This window comes from Symphalangus syndactylus, chromosome 23, assembly GCF_028878055.3.
Source record: "Symphalangus syndactylus isolate Jambi chromosome 23, NHGRI_mSymSyn1-v2.1_pri, whole genome shotgun sequence".
Classification (NCBI taxonomy): domain Eukaryota; kingdom Metazoa; phylum Chordata; class Mammalia; order Primates; family Hylobatidae; genus Symphalangus; species Symphalangus syndactylus.
In genome coordinates, this window is record NC_072445.2 from 60,521,454 (window position 1) to 60,549,411 (window position 27,958).

The 27,958-nt window shown below is 49.9% G+C and overlaps 1 protein-coding gene across 4 annotated transcripts; it reads left to right on the forward strand.

Annotated features, from left to right (window-relative positions):
- Positions 1 to 4,500: 4,500 nt before the first annotated feature.
- TFAP2A (transcription factor AP-2 alpha) lies at positions 4,501 to 27,487 on the forward strand. 4 transcript variants are annotated; one of them, XM_055263922.2, is made up of 7 exons: positions 4,501 to 4,742; positions 13,841 to 14,275; positions 17,336 to 17,387; positions 19,424 to 19,655; positions 21,563 to 21,681; positions 23,593 to 23,734; positions 25,462 to 27,487. In XM_055263922.2, exons 1-7 carry the CDS (start codon positions 4,710 to 4,712, stop codon positions 25,748 to 25,750), a joined length of 1,302 nt encoding a protein of 433 aa, XP_055119897.1. In that variant the 5' UTR covers positions 4,501 to 4,709; the 3' UTR covers positions 25,751 to 27,487. The 4 variants fall into 4 exon arrangements, with proteins under 4 accessions (XP_055119897.1, XP_055119896.1, XP_063488460.1 ...); XM_055263921.2 differs by lacking the exon at positions 4,501 to 4,742 and adding an exon at positions 9,115 to 9,246; XM_063632390.1 differs by lacking the exon at positions 4,501 to 4,742 and adding an exon at positions 11,294 to 11,582 and having other exon boundaries at positions 25,462 to 27,119.
- Positions 27,488 to 27,958: the final 471 nt, after the last annotated feature.

Here is a 27,958-nt window from a genome sequence, read left to right on the forward strand (position 1 = left end):
ATTTCTGCACCATTTATTTGCAGTGAGAACTGCTTGATGCTTCTTTAACCTCCATCTCTCTAAGAACAAGTGCATAACATGCGAGCGGGGAGACAAGGGATTGGAGGGAGCAAAACCCTCCTCCACTGGTCAGGAATTCCCTGCATACTCCAGTTGCTAAGATGCGAAAGGGAAGCTTACAGTCTTCAAGAACTGGCTTTTTCACTCCCCCCACCACCAACACTTTTTGCTGATCTATTTTGGGGGCCCTTGGGAGCATCTTTGAAGACGCTAGGAAAGTAAATATTGGAGTGGGGGGCTGCAGAGGTGCCCATTCCAAAGATCCAAGAGAGCCATTCTGCACTCTTCCAGGCCCAGGCCCAGCCCTGGACGGGCGTCCGTGTCACACCCGAGCTCCACAGCTCTCGGTACCCTCCGTCTTTCCAGGCCGGTTGGGACACCACGTGTTCCAGCGATTTACTCTGCATAAGAGTTGGGAGAGTCCCCCTTTCCTCCATCCCCCCCTCCCCCAACACACACACACACACACACACACACACCCCGCAGTTCTCCACAAGGGTTTCCCTCCAGGGCAGATTACTTTATGACAGGGTGTGATAAGTGGTGATTTTGTTCCTCTTTGGATGGCAGGATTGCTTTGTAAACAGAAGCGCAAACTCGTTCCGATAGTGGTTCCGCACCAGTGCTCGGCAGCCGCCCTGGCACAGCGGGCAGTAGAGACAGCTGCTGCACCTGTCGGCTAAGGCCGAGAGGGCCGGGAGGCCGCTCCTAGAGGGGGCGCACTGACCGGCGATGCGCTCCTCCAGTCTCCAGGGCATCTTTAGCTTCTCGGCCTCTGGGCTTCCCAGCTTGCTGCACACCTCGGGCCGGCACCCACTGCTGTCAGTTGAAAGCGTACATTCTGGAGAGCCACAGTGGGACACCCCTAATGCACACCCTTCCTTCTTCACCTCTCCCTGGACACCTTTACTAAGAGATTTGGCTAATTTCTTCTCCTGTGGTTGTTAGTAATTCTACTGGTAATTCCTTTGCCCTAATCCAATTGGAGAGTCATGCCACTCAATTTTCCTCACCTTTTCCTTTGAGTAGCCCAATTTTCCTTCTTCCTGGCCCCGACCCTGAGGGCCAGTTTACCACTCCAAGGGGGACCAAGAAGGAAACAAAGTTTAAGTTAGGTTTGCTCTGCCAAGGGCGGGGAATAGCAGCTACTGTGGGAGACAGAGGAAGAGGATAGACGTGAAGCCAGAGGTCACTCCACCTGCCCAGGGATCTTCAACTCCCCAGCGGAAAAGCAAAGCCGAGGTCATCACCCGAATGAATTCATTGCTGACTTGGGTCCAGATATCCAAGTTCATTTAGAGAACGTTGGGTGAAATCGCTAGGGGTATGGTGCTTACGTAAGTGAAGGAGTGGAGTGAAAATGAGGCTGAAGCAGGGCTTAACCCTAACTCGGAGATTACTCCCTCAGAAACTTTTGGGCTGATGGCGCTGGGAGGAGGGTTGTTGGCGGAGAATGGGTTCCACCGGCGTTTCTGACACCACAGGCCTCAGACAGCCTGAGCTCAGCATTACCTGAAGCTGGGAGCTCCGCTCAATCCAACACCAGGTCATCCCGCCCCTCACCGCAGCTCAGGCTTCCCTCACTGAGTGGCGCACAGAAAAGTTTGCGATACGGCTCAGTGTCCCAGGCCCTGTTAGCTACTGAACCTGCTTCGTGGTGGCAGCGCCAGGAGTGGCTGCGGAACTCCCGCGGCTCTCCCTCTCCTATCCCAGGGGGAGGAGCGGGGTGCCGCGGGTCTCTGATTCAAAAGAGCCCCGAGGCAGCACTTTCCGAGGCCTCTTGGGAGCGGAGGTGGGTCGCCAGGTGCAGTTAGTGGCCTTGGGCCTGCCGGCACTGACAGCAGCTGGCTCTCCGGAGTGGTTGTCTGGAACCCGGAGAGCGGATGAAGTTGGGAGGCATCCCCCATCTCTCGCCAATCGTGGCACCCCCGGAGGTGGCGCAGTCTCGCTGGTGCGGAGCTGCGGAGGAGGTCGGGGTGGGGAAAGGCTCTGAGCGGTGCCGCAGGTGTTTGAGGAGCCAGGGAGGGACGCAAATCTGGCAGGACTGGGGTTCTGAGGAGGAAGTCGCGGGAGGTGCAGATGACCAGCTCCCGGCTGCGGTGTGTCTAAGAAGGGCAATGCAGTTTACATCATCTTAAATTGAACAGGTGTTGGGCGGTGTGAACTCATCTTGGACGTGGGGAGGTGTAGACCCTCCTGGACAAGGCTCAGCAGCCTTTCTTGAGAGCACATTGTTGGCCAGGCGCTGTGCTAAGCGTTTTGCGCACATTCTCCTATTGAATTCCCACCAATTAGCCACTTTACAAACCAGGAAACAGAGGAGTTCAGACAAGGTCGGTAACTTCCCCAGGATCACACAGCCCCTACATGTATATATCGGAGCTGAATGCAGACCCCAAGTGACCTCACTGCAAAGCTAAATTCTAGCTCCCGCATTTCACCTCCCTCCGCCTCTCTCCTACATCATCCTCCCACTAGGATGTGCACAGATGCCGACGGTCCTCTCTCCTAAGGCCTGCCTGGGGTGCTTCGCTTCCAGCTCACCTTGTCCATTCCCACCCAACCCTATGCGGCGCCTTAGCTTCGCGCTTAACCCCGCTCTCAGCTCTGCCTCCCGCTTTCCGCACGCTCAGGTCCCCCACCCCAAAAGTACTGAGGGTGGAGACGGCACTCCCTACGCCCCACCCTGGCCCTAGGACGCGCCTGCCAGCCCTTCCTAGGCTCGGCCCGGCCCGTCCGGCTGGGCCCGAGGTCGCCTCCAGCCAGGGTTTCCTCCGCGCTGGCGAGGCGAAGCGGTGGCAGGCTGAAACCGCCGCTCACTTTTAAGAGAGCACAGCGACCCCCGCCTGAATCCCAGAGAGCTGCAGGTGCTCCCTTCGTGCGTGTCTTCCACTCTGAAAAGTTAGTCACCGCCCTATTTCCACCGTCTGGAAAAAGCCAGGGAAGGTGCACTTATGAGTTAAAAACGTCAACCGATTTTATTTAAATTATCACCAAAACAAAACAAACCAAAAAAACTACCCACAGAAACCCCCAGACTTGAGCAAGATTCTAAGGCAGGTCCCAGAAAGTTTTAAATCAACTAAAGGATGGGCACTGGGATGAAAGTCCTGTAGCCCAGGGATGAATAAAATGCGGAACCGATAAGGGGACTCCAATGAGAGGCACCTCCACCCCACCCCTGGGAACGCCGAGAGGGTGCAAAGCCGCCTGGACAGGGCCCAGGGGTTGGAGGCTCTCGGGCACGGTTAGAAAGGGGAGGTTTTGGTGCCTGGGGGACAGGTCTCTGCTCCACAGCGTGGAGCTGACCTTTTACACATATTTGCCTGACATGTCAGAGAAGACGATTTAAAACTGGTTCTTTGTTCGTCTCCAAGTCCTGGCGACAGCAGCCCAGGAGGGTAACTGGGCCTGCCCCCGGCGCCCCAGGCCTAGACCCAGGACAATTCGATCTCATGGCGCGGAATGGGACAGGCACCGTCTCTGGGAGAGTGTGGCCCGAGGCCAGTCTTCCCACCCTCACCTCCCTCCTGGCCAGGTGCGGCTCCTGACGGAGGTGAGCTCCGGGAGCCCCAAATCCTGTGGCTTCTTTGAAAGCTCCCCTCTAATTAGAAGCAGCGGTGAAATCACTTCAGTGATTTTATCTGTCATGGGAAAGCAAACCCTAAACTAAACCTCAGTTGCCCATCCCAGAGCCACCAACGCCCCCATTCTTCCTTTAAAAAGTTCTAAATGGAAAAGATAAAGCGCTGGAAGCCATAGAGGAGTGGGAGAGGGGAAGGGAACTGTGAAAGTAGGAAGAAGGGGATGGATCTTTGTACAGAAGTGCTAAGTGTGAGTGTGTAAGAGAGTGTGAGTGTGTAAGAGAGTGTGTGTGTGAGTGTGTGTACGTATGTGTAGAGTTTCTCTCTCTCTCTACGATGGGAGGAGACTAAACCTAGAAGCCAGAAGTGACACAGAATCATGAACATCTTCACCTATTGAGCAACAGTTTAATGTGGAATCTAACGCTGAAGTGGCCCCGGGGTTGGCAGAGTCAGATCCGCTAAGGCCAAGCTATGCCCTGCACCTCGTGGGCGGGTGGGGAGGCGGGGACGGCGACCCGTCCCCACTGTGTCCAGGTGCGCGGGGATCATGGGGTCTGGACGCTTCTACCGGTCTAGCCCTTCCCCAACCCCCGACCCCCACCTGGGAGTGGAGACTCCCCCAATTCGAAAGTTCCGAGGGGAGGCTAGCCATGGGTCGAGCTTGTCGATACCCCACCACTAGAGTGCGAAAACACACGCACACTCGCATCGCACCCAGCACATCCAGCAGTCAGTCCGCTTCGGTTCCCGGGCCAGGGACTGACCGGGAAAGCGGGTTGGGGCTGTTGGGAAAAGCTGGAGCTGATGGCAAGATTGCCGCGGCTATAAATCCATCACTTCCCAGGTCAGCTCCGTGCGGCGCTGGGACTGCAGCTGGCGGAGTGAATTCCTGGGCCAGCGCGCATGCGTCGGCAGGTAGCAACCCAGCTCTTTATGACCAGGTGAGATGTTGGTGAGCAGGTAAAAAAGGAGGATTTGCCTAAGCGATTCCAGGGAGCGGGCCCGACCGAGCCCTCCAGCCCATGCCCGGCGGGGACCAGTCGCCAGGAGAGCCGAGCCGCGATGTCCATACTTGCCAAAATGGGGGACTGGCAGGTACGGGGGGTTTGCCTTGGCTGGGGTTGAGGTGGGCGGGGGTGGAGTAGGGAGGGGGCCGGAGCGGGGAGGAGGAGAGGAAGCGCCGTGGCCTAGGGCAGGGGAGTCGTAGGTGAGGCGCGCCTGGCAGCGCCCAGGAGAGCTCCCAGGAGACAGCGAAGACTGGAAAAACGAGCGCAGGCAGCGACTGCGGTGCTGGGGGCAAAGCGCGCTGCCCGCGGGGCCCGGCGCCGGGGAAGTCCGGCGCACGCTCCACAGGTGGCCTGGTGGGTCACTTGTGGTTTGTACTGTGGCCGTTTCCTCCACCCCCCTCCCACCTCTAGTAGAAACTTGGGAGGATGAGTAATTCGGAAGTGGGGAGGGAGCAGGCCTGGGGTTGCGGTGCGCGGCGGTGAAGGTTTTCAGCCCGCTGAGCCTGCGGCCTCTCCCTAGACCCCAGGGTTGAGTGTTGGACAGGTTCTGGTGCACCTGTCTCTCTTGGTACCCCCAGATTTCGGGAGATCTAGGATGTGTGAAGAATGGAAAGGGGTCCGGATGGCAGGGTCGCGGCGGCGGCGTGTTTCTTTGAGAGAGAAAAAGTTTGCCCGAAGTTTAGCTACCAACTCACTCCACTTCCTGAAATGGGTTTTTGCCGCCTGGGCTACGGATGAGGGAGTGTGTGAATGGTGGGTGAGGAGGCAGCGGGGTGGCGAATTTGCCAAAACCAACGTCTGCGGAACTTGGCCCTGCTAGGCCGCGGGCACCACAAGGCATCCAAGGCTTGGCTCCTGTCCTTCCTGAGCCCCGGATTCCGACCCTGGCCAAGGAAGCATTTGTCCAGCGCTCTCCTTCCAACTTCCAGACACTTTCCCTTCGGGAAACAGAGCGGCTCTGGCCAGGTTGGTGGCGGTAAAAGGCTCTGCCTGTCGCCGATTTCATCATCAGAACCGCGAGGCCCTGTTTTCGCCCCAACCAAGAGGCCTGGTTAGGGTGAGATTCTATGTGCCCAAAAGCCCGGGGGACAATTAGAATCTAATGCCCTGAACTTCCCCCCCAAAATCTGAGGCCTTGCTACTCCTGGTCGAGTTCTTTCTCTTGTTTCAGACTTGGGCCATTAAAAGTAAAGTTCTGAGAAGTGCAGTATTCACTAAGCTACCCGGAGTTGGAGAAAGAAAGGCCTTTTGCGTTCTGTACTTTTTTCCCTTGTATTTATTACTTTTATCAAGAGTGAGCTCTTTTATATTCTTCTCCCTAGTTAAGCCTCACTAAATGGTATTTCATCCGCAAGTTTAGACGAACCTCGTGGTTTAAGGATGCAAATCCCATACCAGAGACAAATCCCGAGAATCCACACCTTTCCCTCCCTGCCCTTGTGGGCTAAAGGCCCTTCCTCACTCTCTTATTTGGAGGCTGAAGACTGGGGGAGTCCTTTCGGAGCAGTCTTTGGGTTTTCTCCTCAAATTCCAGTGAAATTCGCTGCAGAATTCCTAGGCCGTGAGAAGGTGCCTGTTGAGTAGGTTTGGCCTGGGACTGGGCCTTCTGTGGGTTCGACTAAGGTTTGAAGCCGCGAGACTGCCGCAGGAGGAGGAAGGAGGGAGCCGCGGGCCTGGCTGCTGCGGGCTCACAGTTAGGCAAGTGGCTGGAGGCCTGGATCTCGGGTGGGGCGAGCAGATTTGGGGCCCGGAGGGGCCGAATCTGCGGGGCTGGGCCTGTTGGGCTCCCGGCTCCCACTAGGCATTGACAATCGGAGAAAATAGAGTCATTCTGGCCCCTCACTGTCTCTTTCTCTTTGTAACTCTGTCTGTCACACAAATACTCCCTCTTCCCCGCGACGCCCTTTTTACGCCCCCCAGGTCAGGCCTGGATCTCCGACCCCCAATCCCAGGCCTGGCGCTGCTGTCCCGGGGTTCTGGCCCCACCGGAGCATTGACATGCAATGAAGCGACTTAGCGTGGTAATGACGCTGGCACAAATGCAGCTCGGCTGGCTCCAGAGGCGACCCTGGCGCTCGCCGGGGCCTTTCATCAGCGCTTACACCGGGGGCGGCAGTCCAGAGCCGTCAGGTCCCAATCTGCACCTCAATGGCGCCCTCGGCGGGAATACAACAACAGTTTAGCAGCCCCGGCGGGTGCGGAGCCGGAGATCTGCTGGGCGCGGGGCAGCGGAGACGTGGAAAGGGGGGTTGAAATGGAGTTGCAGAGGATGGAGGGCGGCCTTCCCAGGCCCGTAGAGGGCAAGAAAGCGAAACTTGGGGTTCCCTTAAGCACACCGCGGCGACCTCTACGGAGTGTAAAAACCCATGCTCTCAGGCCTAGGATTTGGCCTGCTCAGGCTATGGCCGCTGCTGGGAGGGTGTCGGTGCTCCTGGCAGCCCAGATCCTGACTTCAAACCACTGCACTGGCGACAGGCTGGGACAGCCCTGCAGGGTCTAGCCCTGGAGAGTCGACCACTTTCTGGACGGAGGGCGGCGCCAAGCCTCCAGCCCGGTTCAGCCGAGGGCTTGTGCTCAGTTCAGGTGGGGCAAGGGAGCGCCCAGAGCATGGGGAGGGCTTCCTGGGGCTCTAAGGCCCTTTGCCAGCTCTGGCTTCTCCCTAGCTTTTTGGAGCCTTCTGCCTCCTCTGCTAGGTTTGGGGAGTTTGCTGAGGTGTTTGGAGGGAGAATTCCCCTTCTGCAGCTTTGGGTGGAATGGGGAGTTCTCCCAGTTCCTGCCTTCCTTCCACCTGTGAGGGAATGCTCCAATCTGCCACGGTTCCCATCCACTTTTAGGGACGCCCGGTGGAAATCTGGGAGGCCTGGAGATTTTCGAGAAACAAGCCCAGAAGAATCAAAGGTCCTTACTAGAGCAACTCTGAGGCGGGACCTAGTGTAGTTAAAGACTTTGTACATATAGCAGAGAGAAAAGACAGGTAACTTTCTTTTGGAGGACAAACGAGGAAGCTCAGCCAGGAAAATTAATTACTCTGTATTTCCTAGTGTCACAATAGGTCCTTTTCTTTTTCTTTTTCTTTCTTTCTTTCTTTTTCTTACTTACTTAAAAAAAAAAATCCCAAAAATGAAAGGGATAAAAGCCCCAGAGGAGCCAGCAGGCCCCGGTGAGGAGTCCAAAAGCCCGGACTGACCAATCTGGACGAGGAGGTAGCTCCCAGGCCTCCAGGTTCCGCGGCAGCAGGGCTCTGCCTCGCGAGCATGCCCGCGTTAGTAGCATCACCAAATCATGAAGGAACTCTCCCTGCTTTAATTAAAAAGGGGAATCTTGGGAAAACTAGAGCAGATTAACACAGCTAAGAGTCGGTTCCCGGTGATTTATTTTGATGCATGCACGAGACGGTATCTAGACTTGCAGGCACACACATATCTGTATTTAGGCTCAACTTCAGAAGCGGGTGTGCAGTTCTATAGGAGTTCTGTATTCGTGTCCACGTTGCACCTAGGAAACCTTAGCCTGAACACCAGGTTGAACTGTCAGTTGGCCCTAGCTTCACACAAACAGGAGGAAAATTGTTTAACCCCTGGAGCTGTCAAGTAACCTCTTCAGGGTACAACTTTTATTTTGCACGCCGCAATTAAGGGATTGCAAACCCCAGCAGAGCCACCGGAGCCGCTTGGCAGAATCTCCAACCTGGGGGAAAGCTCAAAGCCAATAAAACTCCCAAGGCGCTGCGGCCCGAGGGGATGGCTGCCTCGAGCAGAGGCGATCCCATGTTGGGAAAAAATCCTGGAGTGACTTCGCCGGTCTTGGTTTGGTGGTTATGTTTAATTGCGAAAGGGATAATGATTTCTAATAAAATTGCACGGGGCCAAAAGGGCAGCTCGGATCGTGGTAGCAGGGTTAAGGGAGAAGTGCTAGAAGCCGGGCCCCAGGCGTGGCGCTTGGACCTTGAGCAGTGCCGGGCTTTGCAGAAGCCATCTCTGGAGAAAAGGAAACGGAGAAAGAAAGGAAGGGGAATGTGGCGGAATTGGGGTAAGAGGGGGGATGTTGGGGCAGGGCCTCGCGGCGGAGCTCGAGGAAGGTTTTATCAGTTCGCAGGCTGGAGTGCGCTCCAGAAGCAAGTTCGCGGCGTAGAGAGGCCTTTATACCTGTGTCGGAGCGGCCGGCGGCAGATTGTGGTACTGGCGAGCAATTGGACTATTGTTGATATGCTAATGAGGCGATTAGGCTGTTGGTAAAGAGCTGGAAAAGGGAAAAGTTTCTACCATTAGAGGGAGATCTCCGAGCGCACACGGGAGCTCTTTCCCTTCTCTCCTCCTCCTCGCCCGTCTCCTCGCCCTCCTCCTCCTCGCCCTCCTCTTCCTCCTCGCCCTCCTCCTCCTCCTTGCCCTCCTCCTCGCCCTCCTCCTTCTCCTCCTCCTCCACCTCCTCTCCCTCCTCCTCCTCCTCCTGCGCTCACCGCCGGCAGCCAGCACTTTGCGCTTACCCAGAGTAGCTCCACTTGGGTGCGAGACCGAGAGGGGCATATCCGTTCACGCCGATCCATGAAAATGCTTTGGAAATTGACGGATAATATCAAGTACGAGGACTGCGAGGTAAGCGCGACGCCGGCTCGATCATCCGTGCGGCCACAGGCTCCGAGCTTGACCCTCCTTCTCCTTCCTCCTCTCCTTGCAACCAGCTGCGAAACGCGGGTGGCACAAACTTTCCCCAGCGCAGCGCCCGTCCCTCGGATTCGCCCGAAGAACGCGGGGGAGAAGCTGGAGAGGGAGGACGTGGATGCTCCCTTCTTTGGTTTCCCTACTTTGAAGCCCGTGTCCCACTTTCCTCCCCTTTCTGACCAATTTCCGCTGTGCCTAAGAATGGGGCGAAGAGAAGAACATGGGCTTTTGAAGCAATTGCTGGCAACTGGGCACTTGCCTGTGCACTCCTCGTGTTATCTTCATCGAGATTCTGAGGGCCCAAGTCACCAGGAACAGAAAGCAAAGAGAAAACTCTTCTCTCTTCAACTTCCTCTCCGATCTTTAATATTCCTTCTTTCTATTCATTCATTCATTCTTTCTTTCTTTCCTTTCTTCCCCCCACCCCCCTTTCTAAAGCGGTTCCCTTCTCGGCTTTAGAGACGGGCCCCCCACACTTCGCTGTGAGCTGGGCTGCATCTGCCTGTAAGCGGGTTCAACTTAAGACCACTGATCGCAGCTGCGGGGCTCGCTCCAGATCCTCTGTGCTTCACGAAGTTCTAAGTAGCTTCTCCCTCTGAGCTACAGGATCGACGCACCCCACGGGGGTGTGTGGGGGTGGGGTAGGGAGATGTGCTGCGCCGAGCCTGCTGGCCGCTGGGTGCGGGAGCACCAGCTTCTGCACCAGCCCAGAACGATCGTGGGAATCCTTGCGCGGCTGCGGACCACCTCTGGTGCCGCGAGCCCGCTGGGCCGACAGAGCGCGCCGCTTTGGAACCCATTTTAAAACCCAGAGTCCCCTGAGCTCGTCTTCTTGAGGCAGCAAGGGAGACCCTAGCGCGACCTGTCCACCCGCAGGAGGCGCTGGGAACGGTTACAACCATCACTGAAATGAGCAATGAGTCCGAGAGAGGGGTTAGGGTGTGTAGGTCTGGAGATCACCTAAATAAATAGGTGGCAGTCCCAACTTTTGCTGGTTTTTTTTTTTTTTTTTTTTTTTTTCTTATTTTTTGGCATTTGCAGCCGAGAATGTTAGGCAGGAGGTGTGTGTGCAGGCGCAGGGGCGGAGATCTTGACTTCACTCGAAACCAGAAATTGGGTTTATGTGAACGATGTGTCACCCGCTCCCTCCTCCCTTTTCTTTCTGAAGACTATTTAAAATCTTTCTCCTTTCAGGCCCCCCACCTCAGTAGATGGGGACGGGGTGACATCCCACGGGTACTGGCTCTTCCCTGGGGGGTCCTGTCGCGCTGGGTGAGGGGCGCAGGGACCCCACGTCAGACCAGTCGCTTTGTTTTCGAGGCTGGGGGCGAGCTTTGCGGGCAGGTAGGAATGAAACTGAGCCCCTCAGTCCCATAGGACAATTCAAACTGTACTGGTCTGGGCTTTGGCCGGAGGCTTAGGCATTTCACTTTGGCAGAGGCCGAAACCCAGCTCCAGGTGTGGGCGCCCTCGGCGGGCGGGGTCCGAACCTCCGTGCGGCTCTGGGTGCCGACTGGATGGGGTGGGTGGCTAGGTGGCGGATGAACTTTCACCCCTAGAGGGATCCTGTGGGGGCAAGTGTGAATGCGTGTGTAAGCGAGGCAAAAAAGATAAGAGATAGGAGAATAAAGTCAAAGCGGTTTCCACAACTTTGGCGGTGGCGGGCAAGAGCCGGAGCGGGGATTTCGGGTTTCGGAGCTGGCTTGGGGCAGTCTGATTGTGCCGGGGCTCTGTAGGGACACGCAGGAGGCGAGGTGCCGCTTGTTCTGACAACCTGGCGGGTAGACTGGCAAAGGCAACACGCCGGGAAGGCTAGTCGTGTCATCTGGGGGGGCGTCAGGCGGGACTGGCCCAGCCAGTCGGACGGGTTTTTGCCGGGAGCCGCGAGCCCGTGCCAGCGGCGCCCGGGCTGGGCCGCCTAGCGTCTGTGCGCATCCCGGCTCCCGATCCGGAATCCCCGGCCCCAGAGAGCCGAGGGCAGAGCGACGGTGGCCGGGGAGCGCACGGTGCCCCTGTCCGAGGAAAGCTCAAGGAGGCCGAGGAGAGGGCCAGTGCAGCGAGCGGGCCGGTCCCGGGCAGGGCGCCGGGTCATGGAGGAGCCGCGCAGCAGCGGGCAGCCGAGTCCCGAGTCCCAGACTCGGCTGCGAAGCGGCGGAGCCCGCGGCCAGACAGGGCCGGGAAGCGCCTGCCGCGCCGAGAGCCCGAGGAGCGCCCGGACGCGGTCCCCAGCAGCTCCTGCCCGCTACGCACGACCCCCGCTGCATCCCGAGGTCTGCCCCAGCCTTTTAGGTCTGATTGTCCTCGCTCGCTTCCTTTCCCCTTCCCCCTCCCCCGCGGCCTCCCCCTCCGTGCGCTCCGGCTGGGCCCCCTCCCCCTCCCTCCCTCCCTTCCTCCCTCCCTCTTTCCCTCCCTTCCTCCTCTCAGGCTCTCCCTCCTTCCCTCCCTCCCCTCTCCCCACCCCGGGCTCCTCTCCCTCGCCCACACTTTCTTTCTCACACACGCACGCAGACACATTCTCCCTCTCTGCGCTCTCTCCTTCGGTCTCCCTCTCTGCCTCTTTCTCTTTCACTTTTGCATGCCCTGCAACCTTTTAAAATGTTGCCCCTTCCCTGTGATTCGCCAGACGCCGCGCCGCGGCCCCCCGCGCGCTCGCCCGCTCCCTCTCTCGCTCGCTTTTTGTCTCTCGCGCTCCCTCTCCCCACTCCGATTTGCTACACTGAGACTCCCGTCAATGGACTGCATTGAGAGCCGGCTCCGGCGCGAGTTGCCTCTCCGCTTCACGCTCGATTTCCAGGCATTCTTCCCTTATTAAGTATTCGTGTAATATTAATAGTCATGAATATCTGCTATTAGGAGGCTCCAGGAACGCTGCCCAGCGCGGTTATTAGAAGCTCAAGCGAAGCCGCCGCTAAGAAAAGAGGGGGAGACACGGATTAAGGAACACGCACGCACCCACACACTCACACATACTTTTTCCTTTTTCTTTTTTTGGGGTTTTTCATTTTTAAAGAACTTTGAATCACAACCAGTCGCGGCAGGATAGAGACCGTGGGCTCGACCAGCTGAAGGCGCCGCGCGAATCGGTGGTTCAAGTTCGGATGGATCCGAGCCGGGCTCCCGCGCTCCGGGGAGCGTCGGCGCCGTGATTGGAGTCCTGGGTGGCGCGGGGCTCTCGGCGCCTTTTGTGTGGGGCGCGCTCGGGCGGCGGGGCAGCCGGGCGCTACAGGCTTGCTTGTTTTTTTCCACCCTGACTCGTTACCCCAGACTCTTCGCAGATGTTAGTTCACAGTTTTTCAGCCATGGTGAGTCCCACCCCCACCCCCGTTGCTGTTTCTTTAGGAATTCGATTCTGGAAACCTGGTGCCGTGGAGCTGCCCGAAACCTCGGGTTTCACGCCCAGCTTTCCTTCAGGACACCCCCTCCATTTGCATCCCCCATCCCACCTTCCGCCTTTCTCTCGCTCTTTTTCATCCCTAAATCGAGTGCATTACCCCCACCCCAGCCCCCGCTCGACCTATCCGAGCACGCAGACCTACCTCGCCGCGGCTTCCCAAGGCGTGTTTTTCCCCACGTTCATCTTGATTTCCTTGCGTCTTCACTTGTTCCCGAGATGTTCTCAACATTGATGCTTAATCTGTCTGCAGGAAAAGGGCAGCCTGGTGTGCCCCCTACCCTAGGGGCCTGCGGCCGAAACGCCGAGCGTTCGCGGTCCCTGGAATCAACTCTGTTCGCTTGTTTTACAAGCGAATTGCAATAGAGAAACCTAAAGTCAGGCGTTTCTTCTGCCCTTTGGGGCTGGGGTGGAAGGGGCGGGGGAGCCTCCGCCCCGGGGTGCACCTCTCTCTTTTAAACCCAGTAAGGCTGAATCTTTCTATTTTAAACCTTGACTTGACGTCCCCCTTTCCCTATCCAAACCATAAATCGACTCTGTCGAGAAAAAGGCTCCTAACTGAGGAAGCGGAAAAGACAGACCCTGATCCTGCAGTTAAAACCTTCTTTAAGCTGGTAATTTAAACGTGTGTTTTCGTTACAGTCCCTCTGCGTAATATGTTTCTATTTAAGTAGTCATGAAATGGTAATAGTCTTTGAACGTTTATGATTTTTTTCTCTCCAAATAAATGGAAAAGAATAAACAATAACGCAGTGGCAGACAGGTTCAAATCGGGGGAAAAGAAAAGGCCGCTTCTGCTGTTTAGTATTTAGGAGGAATTTTAATTTTGCTTAAGAGAGGTTTCACGCTGCAGTTTAATGGGCTGTGTTCCAGGAGACCCTTTTCTGTCTTTTCCCCTCTTTGAAAGAAACCCCTAAATAGTCTCTTGTTCCCCCTACACATACAGTTCCTCTGCGTTGTTGGGTGTTTCACTTGAGGGTATTTCCTGAAAGGAACTTAGAGCTGATTTTTTTCCCGGCGGCCAGCCAACGGGAACGGGCGATTTCCCACGCAGGCTTGTCAAGTGGATTTTGTGTGGATAGTTGTAGCTCGACGCCTGATTCCTTGTTCTTTACCTTTCCTCTCGCTCTCTTCTAGGACCGTCACGACGGCACCAGCAACGGGACGGCACGGTTGCCCCAGCTGGGCACTGTAGGTCAATCTCCCTACACGAGCGCCCCGCCGCTGTCCCACACCCCCAATGCCGACTTCCAGCCCCCATACTTCCCCCCACCCTACCAGCCTATCTACCCCCAGTCGCAAGATCCTTACTCCCACGTCAACGACCCCTACAGCCTGAACCCCCTGCACGCCCAGCCGCAGCCGCAGCACCCAGGCTGGCCCGGCCAGAGGCAGAGCCAGGAGTCTGGGCTCCTGCACACGCACCGGGGGCTGCCTCACCAGCTGTCGGGCCTGGATCCTCGCAGGGACTACAGGCGGCACGAGGACCTCCTGCACGGCCCACACGCGCTCAGCTCAGGACTCGGAGACCTCTCGATCCACTCCTTACCTCACGCCATCGAGGAGGTCCCGGTAAGAGGCTGCGCAACCCGCGCGGGAGGGAACACAGCCCCCTACTCACCTACCCCAGAAAGGATACCTGGAACATACAGTCGGTGGGCCTGGGTTCTCCCCAATATTTCCTTATAAAGGCATTTTATTCGGGGGCGGGGAGGGGGGGACTTTTTGAGGAACCAACACAAAGTAGTTGCGAGTTCTACCCCAGAACAATGGTTCCTGGAGCTCTCTCAAACAATGCCTGCATTACCATTTCCACCAACACATAAATCAGACGAATGTCACCATTAACAATATCTTCCTCTCGACGACAGTAAACTGTCTCAATTGCTAAAAGATCGACTTCCACCGCTGAGTCTGGCGTGGAGATTTCTCCCTGTCCTGGGAATGATGTTAAATGCAACCAAAAGAGCTCATTAAATGTCCTCAAAATGTAAAAGGAAGTGTAAAAGACACACTAAGATCATTTTAACCGGATTTTATAAGCACAAGTGAAACCTAAAAGTTATGTGTACACCCTATCCTGATTAAAGAAAAACTAAGTAGCAAATCCAAGCAGAGGGGCATTAAAATGCAGCCTTCTTCTTCCTAGGGGTGCTAAGTGGTGACCTCATAAATCATTAGCTAGGTTCCCAACGCCTATCAGAACCTGCTACACCCCATATTAAATTAAATGTTTTGAGACTATTGGGTAATACATTATTTGAGTTCTAATTTAGTTATCAATAAATGCAGTTTAAAATGATTTCTAAATAAGCATGGCATTAGCACATTTACTATTTACAATGCAAACCAGGCTATTGATAATTTGAAAATACTTTCTGGAATTAAACTTAAACCAGTACCTCTGCTTCAATTCTATGTATTTATGGTTTCCTCACAACCTTCCTGAAATGGAATTAGAGCAAGCCAATAATTTTATTAAAGCTGTAAAGGCTTCTGTTAAAGCTGCCTTTCTTTGGAGAGGAAATGTATCTGGATGTGATTTTTACTAAAATGCTATTTCAAATTACTGCATCAAATATTGCAGCAGTATGTCCGTTGACAGTTTAATGATTACTACATTAGATTGTAAGGAAAATGGTCAGATGAACTTACCTGCTTGCTTGGTGAATTTAAAACATCATTTAAGTTCCATAGGAAAATAGAAAATTTATTACATCTCTCATTTGGCCCAGTTAGTCACTGAAATTTGTTGGTTATGTTTAGCAGCCCTTGCATGGAAGGCAGGAAAGTGGGCACTTGATCCAGTATAAGGTTTAGTAAGCAATGTATGTCTGTATGTGTGTGTTCATACTTACATGTTTTTAGAAACTGATACTTCACAGTGCATTTTTTTTGGAAGTGAGAGGAGCACTAATTTATGTAAGAGCAATTTAAACATGAACTGGGAGTTATGATTATTTTAGTTCCCTTTCCCAAAGCAGTCTGAATCTTTTCCTTGCTTGTTCTTTGAAAATGTTTGAATTGCAAAATAATGTTGCAAGCTTTTGGAACTACTGTGAATGAGAATTGCTCTACTTTGCAAAAATTTCAAGATGAATTCTTAACACCTGTATACTCACTCTTTGTGGCAAAATTGGTCAGTAGGAGAAATTAACTAAAAGATTAAACAAAAACAAGGAAACCCAGTTGCTGTTCTCTCTCCCTCCCCCATCTTTTAAGAAAAAAATTCTTTCAAAGGAATTTGGGTCAAGAAAACTGTTGTTTTCAATTTTTTCCCATTGCTGCAACAGTTAACCTTTAGTAAGTATAACTGCTAAATACTTAAGAAAATCAAATCGATGGTGAAAATTATTTAATCATTAATATCTCAGTGGGGTTTTAAACTTAACAGTCTTCCCTGTATGGACAAGGTCTAGAAATAACACAAATAAAAGTATTATGCCACACTACATTTACTTTATGGGTTTAGGGTGCATGCATAAAGGGATCATATTTCCCCATATAGTTAAAACACAAGAACTGCAGCAGTAGTCATTTCTGAACATTTCTCAATTTAATTATACTTAAATCCAGAAGCACTTTAGGCAAGTTACAAATGAGAGCATTGAGTATAATAAAACCTGTAATAAAGCAACTTAGTACCATCCACCCGGAATCATTGCGATCAGGCACAATTAACAGGAGCATAAATCCAAGACAGAATGGAAAATGTTCGAATCAGTATTTTTGTTGGACAAAGACTAGAGAAGGAAGTAATAGTTTTTTAAATGGTAATGCCTGTGTTTGGTAATGATTGCAAAATCTTCTATCTCAGCAGCCCTGGTGCTAATTTGTAAACACAGCCAGACATTATATTGCCTGTCAGTTTCTGCATTAGAAAACATGATTTCATTTTACTTTCTAATCACGTTTTGACTCTAGCGTGCACACGTATACCCATCCATCTGTAAAAAAAAAAAAAAAAAAAAAAAAAAGAAAAAGAAAAACACCCCACACAAACGACAAACCTGCTGCTGGACAACAGGAAAGCAAGCTCAAAGGTTTTTTGTTTTTGGTCATTTTCATATTCCTATCATATCCAGGCTCAGGCAGTAGTCTTTCTAAAAATTTATGTGGAGTTTCCCATAAAGGTGTGTATGTGTGTTTGCTCTTTATTATACTACCTAAACCTTTTCTTTTCCAACACTCTCCTGTTACTCCCGCCCCTGTCATTTCTATTGTGTTTCCCTGGCTTTCGCTGCCTGAACACTGGAATTGCTAAAGTCAGAAGCCGCTGAGGCGCCAATCTAAAGCTAGGTACATTTCTAAATGTTGAACTGACTGAGAATGATTAGGTGCTCCAACACTTGATTTAATTTCCAAAGAAAGTTTTATTCCCCATCTCCACCCCTTTTAAACATGGATTATTTGCTGGAGGAGGAGAAATTGGCCATGGGTGTGCAGTGAAACCTCTTGAGTTGCAAAGCCCCAAATTCCAATAAGCCAAGATGAGATGTTTATATATAAATGTCATTATACGGGAGGGGGAATTTTGATTCTACACCTTCCCCTCCTCCCATCTTGCAGGGAATATTCATTTCCTTTTGTTTTGATTATACACTTACATCCATGTGTATCCTTTTGTTGCAGCATGTAGAAGACCCGGGTATTAACATCCCAGATCAAACTGTAATTAAGAAAGGTAAGCCATTTCCTTCTGCATTCCAAGCATGTCCTTACAGGCAGAGTGCTATTTAAAAGAACTTGCAGAGCTGTGTTTATTTTTTCCAAATAGGATTTCCTAAAGGCTCAGAATTAGCAAATAGATAGGCACAGAACAGCAATGCTTAAATAATCAGCCTTCAGTATGCTGGTAATGCCAACAGGCTAGCTTTGTTCTGACTCATGATTTGACCATTTAATTTAGTTTCATGATATTTGGACAAACACACAAAATGTACAGTAGTTGAACTGACTTGGAAGTGGCATTTCAATTTTGAAACAGTTTAATAGTTTAATCCATTGCCTGGATGAGGGTTAAGAAGTATAATGCTAAAATAGTACAAATAATTTAACATTAATGTAAGGACAGATGATAAAAAGCACTCTTTAGTAGTGGAAAAAAAATTCATGTTCTTCAATTTAGTTTCTTGTTAGCTGTTTAAGGGTCTTAGAACTTTGTGAATTAGGTTAACAAAATTTTAGCTTTTGGTTAAAATTAGTATCTTGAAGATGGGAGGATTATTAGCATACTTGTTAGAGCAGAAATTGTTAGAAAAGTGTCAAGTGATTTGAATGGATTTGTAATTTGTATTGTGTTTAGTGAGTAGAAATAAAGTTTACTGAATTAAATGCTATTCACTCTTGGTAGCAGCTTTTTTTTTGGTTATGGTGGCGATGTTACATTTCAGGATTCTAGGCACCACCAGAGGACGATGCTATATAAAACTGTTCTCATTTCTAACCCCAATCAGTATATTGTTAGCTAGTTTAAAGTTTCATTTTTGCATCTGTGAAGTCTTTGTCACGTCAAATTAGATGTGCAAGGGATAAATCTTAAGAGATGCTCTTTCCAACTCGACATGATAATTGGCTCTTTTATTAGTAATCTCTCAAGAGTTCGTTTAACTCCTATTGTCTCTATTAGCCTCCCCAGAGCTATTAATGTCACAAGTGATCTATCCAAAACCTAGAGCCCCCCACCTCCCTATACGTCTAGCATATCCCCATTAAAGAACGCATAAGGAGCAGTGATGAGATTGTATGCATATTATGTCTCCAAATGGAATTTTAAAATACAAAGCATACTGTACTTAAATGGTTGTGAATGCATCTGAATTACACTGGTGCTGAGAAACGTAATGCATTAGTACACTTTCTGCAGGTTTTCTATTTTTTTTCTAACAATGGTGAGTCCAACAATAAAGAGCTTATGGTTTTAACTAGGAAGTATATATATCCACTTTCCCAATAAAGGCGCTTTAGCAGAGGACTATTAAGTATTTACTTAACAAAAGGGCACATTGCTAGTATTCCACTGTAGGCCCGTTCTTCCCTCCCCACTCCGCAGTTCAAAACTGGCCTTGGAATGGATCTCCAAAACTGAGACGTTTTCAAAATTGAACATAGGAAAGGGCCTATTTATCAAAAAGACGGGACGTGTGGTGTGGACAACAAAATCCACCACTTCCCAGCGTGGTGCCTCAATTAAAACGCTCGTTTACAGGGTGCTTTAGCCATCTAAATTGTCGGCTGATTTTAATAATGGGTCTTTGAAGCAGTTTTTCCCCGACACTAAACCCCCCACCCAGCAAAACCCCTAAAGTAGAAGTAACTTGCTCTCGGTTTGCAAATGTAACTCCCTCCCCTGCACCCGTGGTCCTGGACCTCATCTGGGGCCCACTCCGCTCGGATGCTCAGAGCCTCAGGGGTCACCAATTTCACCACCCATAGTCTAGAGAGCACCCTTGACGGCGAAGGGGAAAGGGTCAAGGCAGAAACGCGGGCCAGGCTGGCTGGGGGAGGGCAGGGCCGCCTCCCGGCCGCCGGGTGAGGCAGGGAGGGGCTCGAGGCCGAGGAAGGGAAGTAGCAGAGCCATACAATTTCAGAGCCGGCGGAAAAGGGGGACTGTGGCCCAAAGCCTGGGATCCGGCCCTGGCCGGGATGAGGGCCGGGGTCGGGCAGGATTTGGGGGTGATTCACGACGCCCAACACGCGGCCTCCCCTCTGTCTCCGCAGGCCCCGTGTCCCTGTCCAAGTCCAACAGCAATGCCGTCTCCGCCATCCCTATTAACAAGGACAACCTCTTCGGCGGCGTGGTGAACCCCAACGAAGTCTTCTGTTCAGTTCCGGGTCGCCTCTCGCTGCTCAGCTCCACCTCGAAGTACAAGGTCACGGTGGCGGAAGTGCAGCGGCGGCTCTCACCACCCGAGTGTCTCAACGCGTCGCTGCTGGGCGGAGTGCTCCGGAGGTGAGACCCGGCACAGCCCCGCCCGCCCCGCCCCGCCCCGCGGCCGGGGGAACAACTGCGCTTGCGCTGGGGCGGTGGCGGCGACGCAAACCGGCCTCGCGCCGCGGCCTTCCCTACGCGGGAAAGGAAAGGGGGCGGGGAGAAGAGCGTAGAGCCAAGTGGGCTGGATGTGGGGGGCGCGGGGGCGGGCGATGCGGCGCGCGCCTGCGCTCTCCGCTGCCTTCCCGCAAGCGCGTTCTGGTGCACGCCTCGTTCGCTGCCGCGCGCTCGCGGAGTCCTCCGCCCCGCCCTCCTTCTTGCGCAGGCGCAGCTCGCTCCGCCGCGGGCTCAATCCCGGCCACTGCAGCCGCGGGGCGCCGTGCAGCCACCTTTTCCCTCTTCGCGCACACCTTGCAAGCCCAGGAAAAGTTCCTCTCAGGTTCTTCGCTTTGCCTTACCTCTCTGAGTAGGGTCTCCGAGGGTAACCGGTCGTGCCTTGTATAGAGTTTTAATAGAATGGCTTTTAACTAAAGGAAGAGAATGGTGTCCTCTTGAGTCCGCACGCCATTGCCACCAAGTCGCTGTCACCTCCAGACCCCCGTATTATAGGCGTTTGCATATGATGATGATTCCCAATTTACTGGGGCCCTGATGTGTGCCAGGCTGCGTGCGAGCATGTTTACGTGCATTGTGTGTAGTCACTACCAAAGAATGCATGTGTTACATACATGGCCAGGGATTCTTACCTCACCCCTGCGAGGTCTGAGTGATTCATTTAGTAGATAAGATTTTATAAGGGTCAGCAAGGTAAAGCACCTTCCCTCGGGGCAGTTTTCTCCCTGCTGTGGGCTTCCTACCCCTAGGATTCCACTGCACGTTGTGAGTCGTGGAGCTTGTGTTGAACTTACCCGGATAATACGTTTCTTCTCTTCTTTAATAATACTGAGAACTTCATTGTTTTGACTGTTATTCATTTAGCTATCTGTTGATAGACCCACAGTTCCGTTCTAGTGGCTATATCCCACACAAAGCCTATAAAGATCATTTTTTGGAAGGTTTTAACATCAGCCATTCTAGTCTTTTCTTCCTCCTGCAGTCATTTTGCTTTCCCTTTGTAATCTTTCACTGACACAGATCTTTTCCTTGCCCTTTGCTTTTTCCTTCCCTTCCCCCATCCCCAATATTGGAGACTGTTTACCTAGGGGAGTATAATCTAATCCACACAATTAAAGAGCACTTGAGTAGGGAATAAAATCTGAAATTAATTAATTTGCTGTTTTATTTAAACAATTTATCTTAACCACTTTCTGATTATGGGATTCTATTTAGACATCTGTTTAGAGCTGCCTCCATTGTCTCTGAAATCAGTGAAACTTTTAAGGGCTGATATCAGCCTTTGACATTTCCAGTTAGGCTGGTGACATGGCACGTAAACAGTTGGTGAAATGAATTTCCCTTTGGGGCTAGAGCCAGAGCAAGAAATATGAGAGTGATGATAACTTTGGTTACTCGGAACAACCTAACAGCATATCTTGCAAAGACAGTTTTAAAGACCCCATTGGGATTGGTGTGATTGTAACAGCAGGGAAAATATACAGTAATCAGTTGAACTCAAGAATACCTCAAACCCTAGAGATGGGGCTGTGTTTGTTTGTGGTTCTTCTTTAGAGAGTTGGGAAATCAAAACCTTCCAACCTGCCACAAGAGTTGCAATAATAACTGAACATAGGGGGTGCTTTACAGTTTAACAGGCGTTTATCTCCTATGAACTTCTGTACTATTCCTAGGTTTCCCTCCTTTAAATGTCTTGGGGCCAAGCTTCTGAGTTTTTGAAAGCACATTTTAGGAAGCTTTCAAAGTGATTTTAATGTGGTGCAGAGCAACCCAGTGTTTTCTAAATCCCTTTCTCGCATATATTTGTGAAACAGGGCGAAGTCTAAGAATGGAGGAAGATCTTTAAGAGAAAAACTGGACAAAATAGGATTAAATCTGCCTGCAGGGAGACGTAAAGCTGCCAACGTTACCCTGCTCACATCACTAGTAGAGGGTAAGCGAATCCACTTGCTAACTAGAAGGAGCTTCCTTCCTGGAAAATGTATAATATTTAGTGGCCAGATGTTTGGTTGTATTTTATGTCAGTTGGGCAGTTTCATCTTTGCAGAGAATAGAGCCAGATGTGAATGGAATTCTTTCATGGCAAAAAGAAACGTTTGCATATACTCCTATACCTATACCTCCATCCTTCCTCCTTCTTTTCCTCTACCATAAAGTTACACCTCCCCAGCCTAATTCTGAGCTAAACAATGCACAGGTTTAAGAACTGCACATTCTCCAAGTTTCTGTCTCCTTTAAAGGGCTCAGCAGTAAATAACTTAAGTTATTCTGACATCTGCGTTTGAGAAATGCGTGACCATTACTTCCTGAATTAATTTGGGAATCTTTGACCTGCGTCCTGATTTAAGACCATCCTGAAAGCTCAGGGTTATGTGCCCTTTCAGGTTTTTGTTTTCCAAACATATGCTTCCTTATCTCTTTAATTGTGCTTTTCTCTTGGAGAAGAAGAAAAGTGAGCAATTTTTGATTCTGGATGGTGCAGATATGGAAAGATAAAAGAAATATAAGCATTGCAAAAAGTTTCTCCTGGTAGCTTTAAACACACATACACCCTTCCAAATGCCTCAAAACAAAAAGCCAACCCTTATCCTCACTCCTTGCTCTAGATAACTGCCACCAGAAGCCACTCATATTCCTGCTGCCTCTAGGTTAAGTTTTTCTGATACAAGATTGGCCTAGGTTTTGGTGTACTGGAATGAATCTGTAGCTCTCCTGTGTTTTTCTTTTGTCCTATTGTAAATGTCTCATGCTAACAGGGAAAAAAACGTTACTTTAATTACCAGACAGATTTTAAAACTAGCATGTATATTTAAAGAAGTCATTTTATTTTATTCACATCTTGTATTTGAGGAGATATATTACAATTGAATTTAAGTTATAGCTTTGTAAATTATTTTTTTAAATGTTTCAAACCATATATTTGAGGAGGAATCCTATGAATTCTGTTTGTTGATGATGTCAGAGATTGGTAGTAATATAACTGTTTAGAAAATCAGCAATTGTTCACTGCCAGAAACTCAACTACAGTAGCATTACATTAAAAATCATAATAGTCCTTAGAGAACCCACTATTCATACTCCAAAAGAATTATAAGCCAAGAAAATGGTAGTGGTGGTTTAAGGTATAGCGTGGAGTTCGTCTGGGTTTGGGGGTTGAGTTCTGTAGCAGGGAGGCAGTTTCTGGAGAACTGTTATTGTTTGTGATCCGCTCCATTTTATGGAAACAAGCTCTGCGGAGAGGGCTTTGATGCTCTAATTGGCGCATGCGTTCTTCCGGAGCTGGAGCTAATGGCAGGAAGCCCTGCAGTAAAAACCAACTGGTTCAGGAAATTAAAACCAAAGATTCGAAAATCAACAACACAGACAGACTCAGTGGAGTGACCCTCAAATCCTCTTGGTTAATCGGTTTGGATGAACAGATAATTTATGTGATCAAGTTAAAATGTAACCCCTCAGTTGTTCCCTTGCAGAAAAGCTCAAAGAGTAGTTATGAATTATCATTTATGAATGTGTTGATAGGTGTGAAGTTGGAATACAAGAAGCATTTTAAAAGAGAATTTGGAGAAGTATCATTTAGGGTGGGGGATGGGACTGGAGGTTGGTGGATGAGATTTACATTTTCAAGTCTTCTTGGCCCTCTAGGACAAGTGGTCCTTTTTCCTGATAAATGCATCCACCAGATCCTACAGAGAAGGAAATAAAATGCCTGAAATGAGAAAACAAGTAGTTTGTGTTTCCTGCAACATCTGGGGTGAAGGGAATTAGGGAGTTGGTAGTGGGGAGGAAATTAGGATCCCCACTCTTCATTCTCTCGCACTGGCTCCCTCCTCTCCCCTCTTGGCAGGAGAAGCTGTCCACCTAGCCAGGGACTTTGGGTACGTGTGCGAAACCGAATTTCCTGCCAAAGCAGTAGCTGAATTTCTCAACCGACAACATTCCGATCCCAATGAGCAAGTGACAAGAAAAAACATGCTCCTGGCTACAAAGTAAGGCATTTACCTCTACAGGGTCTCTGTGTCTGGTTGTCAAGAGAAACAAAAATCGTTTTTGCTCTTCTCCTTTGGTTTCCTTTTGTGTTAATCAGCTTTGTTGCAGTTATAACACCATCTTATATATAGTCAACATAAGGAAGAAATACAGGTGGGATTGTTAGGCGCGCCCATCTTTTTCCTCTCATCTGTCCCATTTTCTCATTTTTTTTTTTAGTGAGTGTGTATGGGAGTGGGTTGTAGGAGGTATTTGATTGAAGTTGAGGGTGGATTTGTGACTATGTTGTTTCAGAAAGACCAGAATCAAATCCTCAAAGGGGTAACAGGCTTACCTATATCAGTTTTTGTATCCTATCAATATGTTCTCCAAGGGCAAAGATTAAACAGTGGCCTGCAAAATGTGCAAGCCAGAAGCTGTCCTAGTTTCAACCCTAATCCATTATTCCATTTCTTACCTTCCTTTCACAACCCCTTCTCGAAAGTGACACACACAGAGAGAGAGAGAGAGAGAGAGACCCACACCCCACAGAAGTTTTAGCCCACAGGCGAGAAGTCAAATAGATTTCAAAATGGCCCAAGTTATATTCCCGTCGATGCCTGGGCTGAATAGGCTTCTCCGGGTGATGTGTGAAAAGAAAATGACTGTTTTGATATGTTTTCTGGAAATTAAAAGGCTTGTTTGGAAGCCCTTAATTATCAAAGTTGATGTCACAGGAGGGCATGGAAGCAGAGGGCAGAAGCTAAGGCGTTGGGTGGGACCCTGTTTCTGGCCTGGGGACATCAGCTGGCCTTGGAGAAGGGAGCCAGCCCAGGCTCCTCATTCCTCCCCCTCCCCAGCCCCCCAGGCCAGGCTGCTGCTGCCCCTGGAAGGCCCCAGCTAGCCCTTGCTTCCCAGATTCAGAGACAGAGCTTCCTGAGTGCAGGCCTCATCTACCTCTGCGAAATTTCAACTTTTCCTTTCCCCAGGCTTCCTAAGCACACCCATCTTCACAATTTCCCTGCAGTATTTTTATTTTGAGCTATGTGGGGAAAGAGGAGGAATGGGAAATTGAAATGTCTTTTTCTTCTTCCCAAACACAACTTTGAATTATCTCCAAGTAACAGGGCTTTTTTGTGTGGGCCCATTTTGTTTTTTTGTTATTGTTGTTTTTTAAAGGCAAAATAATCCCAAGTAAAGTTTTGTCTTTCTGTCCACATTCACCTGAATTTGATTTGAAGGTGAACGAGTGGGGACTTCATTCTACAAACTGCTGCTGAGGTCTCTCAAGAGGAGCAGGGAAGAGGGTCTTCATGACATTTTGAATAGGAAGGCCGATGGCTGCAGCATAATGTTGGCAAGATGCTACTGTTTCTGACTTCCGGTCTGCCTGCCTCCTTTCTTTCTCTTCCAATGTGTGAAATGGTTTCCTATGTCTAGGATGTTTGGTGTGAGGGAGAAAGGTGGGAATAGAAGTTTAACGTATCTGAGAGGAAAGAGAGAGAGAGTCATTTGTGAAGGTAGGAAGGGCTTGCATTTAACTAAAGAGAGATGGTTTAGTTGTCACTGAAAGGTGGCTGGGTCTCCCAACTTGTGGCCACACTGTCTGTCTCTGGGGTCTTGGGTCATGTCAGGTGCCGGCTGGATCTCGGCAGAGGTAGCTGCAGGGAGGGAGGTTTTCTCTTTGCTGCTGGTGCTGCCCAAAGTGGAGCCTTATGTCTCTCTCTCTGCTCCACTTGTGCTGCAGACAGATATGCAAAGAGTTCACCGACCTGCTGGCTCAGGACCGATCTCCCCTGGGGAACTCACGGCCCAACCCCATCCTGGAGCCCGGCATCCAGAGCTGCTTGACCCACTTCAACCTCATCTCCCACGGCTTCGGCAGCCCCGCGGTGTGTGCCGCGGTCACGGCCCTGCAGAACTATCTCACCGAGGCCCTCAAGGCCATGGACAAAATGTACCTCAGCAACAACCCCAACAGCCACACGGACAACAACGCCAAAAGCAGTGACAAAGAGGAGAAGCACAGAAAGTGAGGCTCTCCTCCCGCCCTGCCCCTCCCACGCCTCACCAGCCCCCGCGCGCCCACCCACCGGCGGGTGACAGCTCCGGGATCAGCAACCCTTCCTGCTGCTGCTACTGCTGCTGCTGCTGCCGCCGCCGCCGCTGCCCTTGGGTACCCCCGAGTCTCCAGGACTGCTCTCTCGACTGTCAGTGGGGCAGCCGCTCCGACTCTGCGCCTGCCTCGACCTCCCCAATCGCTCCCACACCCCTGTGCCCTCATGTGGAGCCTAAGAGAACAGAACAGGCCGTGAAGCCAGCAGAGAAAAGTTCTGCCGAGTTTGTGAACCCTTTTTTTTTTTTTTAACAAAGCAACAAATCAACAACAGCAACAAGAACAAAAATTAAAAACTTTTTTCTAAAAAAAAAGTAAAAATAAAAAAAATTATATGCGCTTCATGGGACTGAGTCACCACCTTCCCTTACATACTTCAGTTCAGATTGTAGCCATACTTAAAAAAAAAAAAAAAAAGCCAAAAGGATGATGACAACATTTTTATCAGTATTGTGAATAAACTTGAACACAAATACACGAAGTTCCATGTCATGTCTTCAGTTGTAGAAGTTTTTTCCTCTTTAAGGTAAAGCGACCAACTTGAACTTTCTCTGGCAACACGATTCGCAGTTATATAAGGGAATCAGTGTTCACGTCTCTGTATATATTTATTTATGTGTAATTTAATGGGAATTGTAAATATGGTGAGTCTGTTTTAAGCCTTTTTTTTTTTATTTATCTGATCTTGTTTACCTCTTGTTTAGTGGGTTTTGAATCTTCCCTATTAGTTCTTCATGTGGTTCATGGTACTGATTTAGAAATCCAATGTTTGGGGGATTTTTTTCTCTGGGATTCATGAATTTAGCCCTGTTGTAGCATGTTAAAGGTGACAATGAAACAGCTGGACAAATTTTAAAAAAGTAAAATAAAATTTTATCTATAATTAGTATTATTACATTTAGCTTTTCATTGAACTGAAAGAAAAAAAGTGATATTGGACCCTGGAAAGATTTTTAAACTTGAGTGGTTTGATAACCCTTCTATGTATTGTAGGGAGAAAAAAAAAAGTTTATTTTATTCCGCTGTCCTCCCTTAAAAGCATCATTTGAGCAATAAATGAATATTGTCTTTAAACCAAGGGTTAGGGAATTTTCCTCTCTCTCTCTCCTCTCTCTTTTTGTTCAAAGAACTTCAAACATTTGGGACCACCTGGTATTCTGTATTTTCACTGGCCATATTGGAAGCAGTTCTAGTTGCATTGTATTGAGTTGTGCTGGCAGTAGTTTCCATGCCTGTCAATGTATCATAGTCCTTTGTTGCCCAGATAAATAAATATTTGATACGCTTTATGTCGATTTTTTTTTATTCAGTGGCTGTCTTTACCCAGGCGTATTTTTGTTCTTGGCAGTATTTTTTATTCAGTATGGTTACAGTAATTGAGTTTAACCCTCCCTTGGCAATTGCTCCTTGCAATAAGCAGCTGAACCCATTGTTTCCCTCAAGTATAATAAAAACTTACTTTCAACTTGGAGTTCAGAGCAGGGTATCATTTAGATATTCCACTGAGTCTGTATTCAGACAAATGACACAATAAAACCCAATGTATTCTTTTGGATAAAAGATTGTTTGTACTGCTAAAGGAATGACATACTGTCTTTTCCTTACTAGAAACATTAATTTTATTATTAAAAATAAAGTTTTATTTTATTTATGTTGATCCTTTAGGTTTTCATTTGTGTTTTGGAAACCAAAATATAAAATCTCCGGGACTAAATGTTAAGGATGACAAGGAAGATGGAGAAGAGAAGAACAGAAGAACCTTCCCACCAGCAGGCCCCCCCTTCCCCCCCCCCCCCCCCCCCGCCTAACAGCGCCCCCCATCCCCTCATAACTGCTTTGGAATTTGTCTCAGAGGATAACTGAGATTTAAATTGTTAGTTCATTAGCACAAAGGAAATACCGACTTCAACCTTCACTTGCTTGCTCACGCTACTCAGTGGCTAAGACGGGCAAATGAGCTCAGACCAGCTCTAGTTTTCTGGCGGGAGAAAAGGAATAGTGGCAGAAATATACATGGAGCAGGGAAAGAGAGGGCAAATTGTCTCCCGTTTATTTTCGTATTTTATTTAGAGATGAATTTACTACTGTGCTGTTCTTCAGTAGCTCTCGAGGTAGAGAGGGGAGTGAG

What these genes read in the sequence shown, in the direction of transcription:
- TFAP2A (XM_063632390.1), top strand. Translation starts at nt 11,403, where the DNA reads ATGGAGGAGCCGCGCAGCAGCGGGCAGCCGAGTCCCGAGTCCCAGACT. An exon ending in ACGCCATCGAGGAGGTCCCG is followed by an intron (nt 14,276 to 17,335) that starts GTAAGAGGCTGC and finishes CTTTTGTTGCAG; the next exon opens with CATGTAGAAGACCCGGGTAT. An exon ending in AACATGCTCCTGGCTACAAA is followed by an intron (nt 23,735 to 25,461) that starts GTAAGGCATTTA and finishes CTTGTGCTGCAG; the next exon opens with ACAGATATGCAAAGAGTTCA.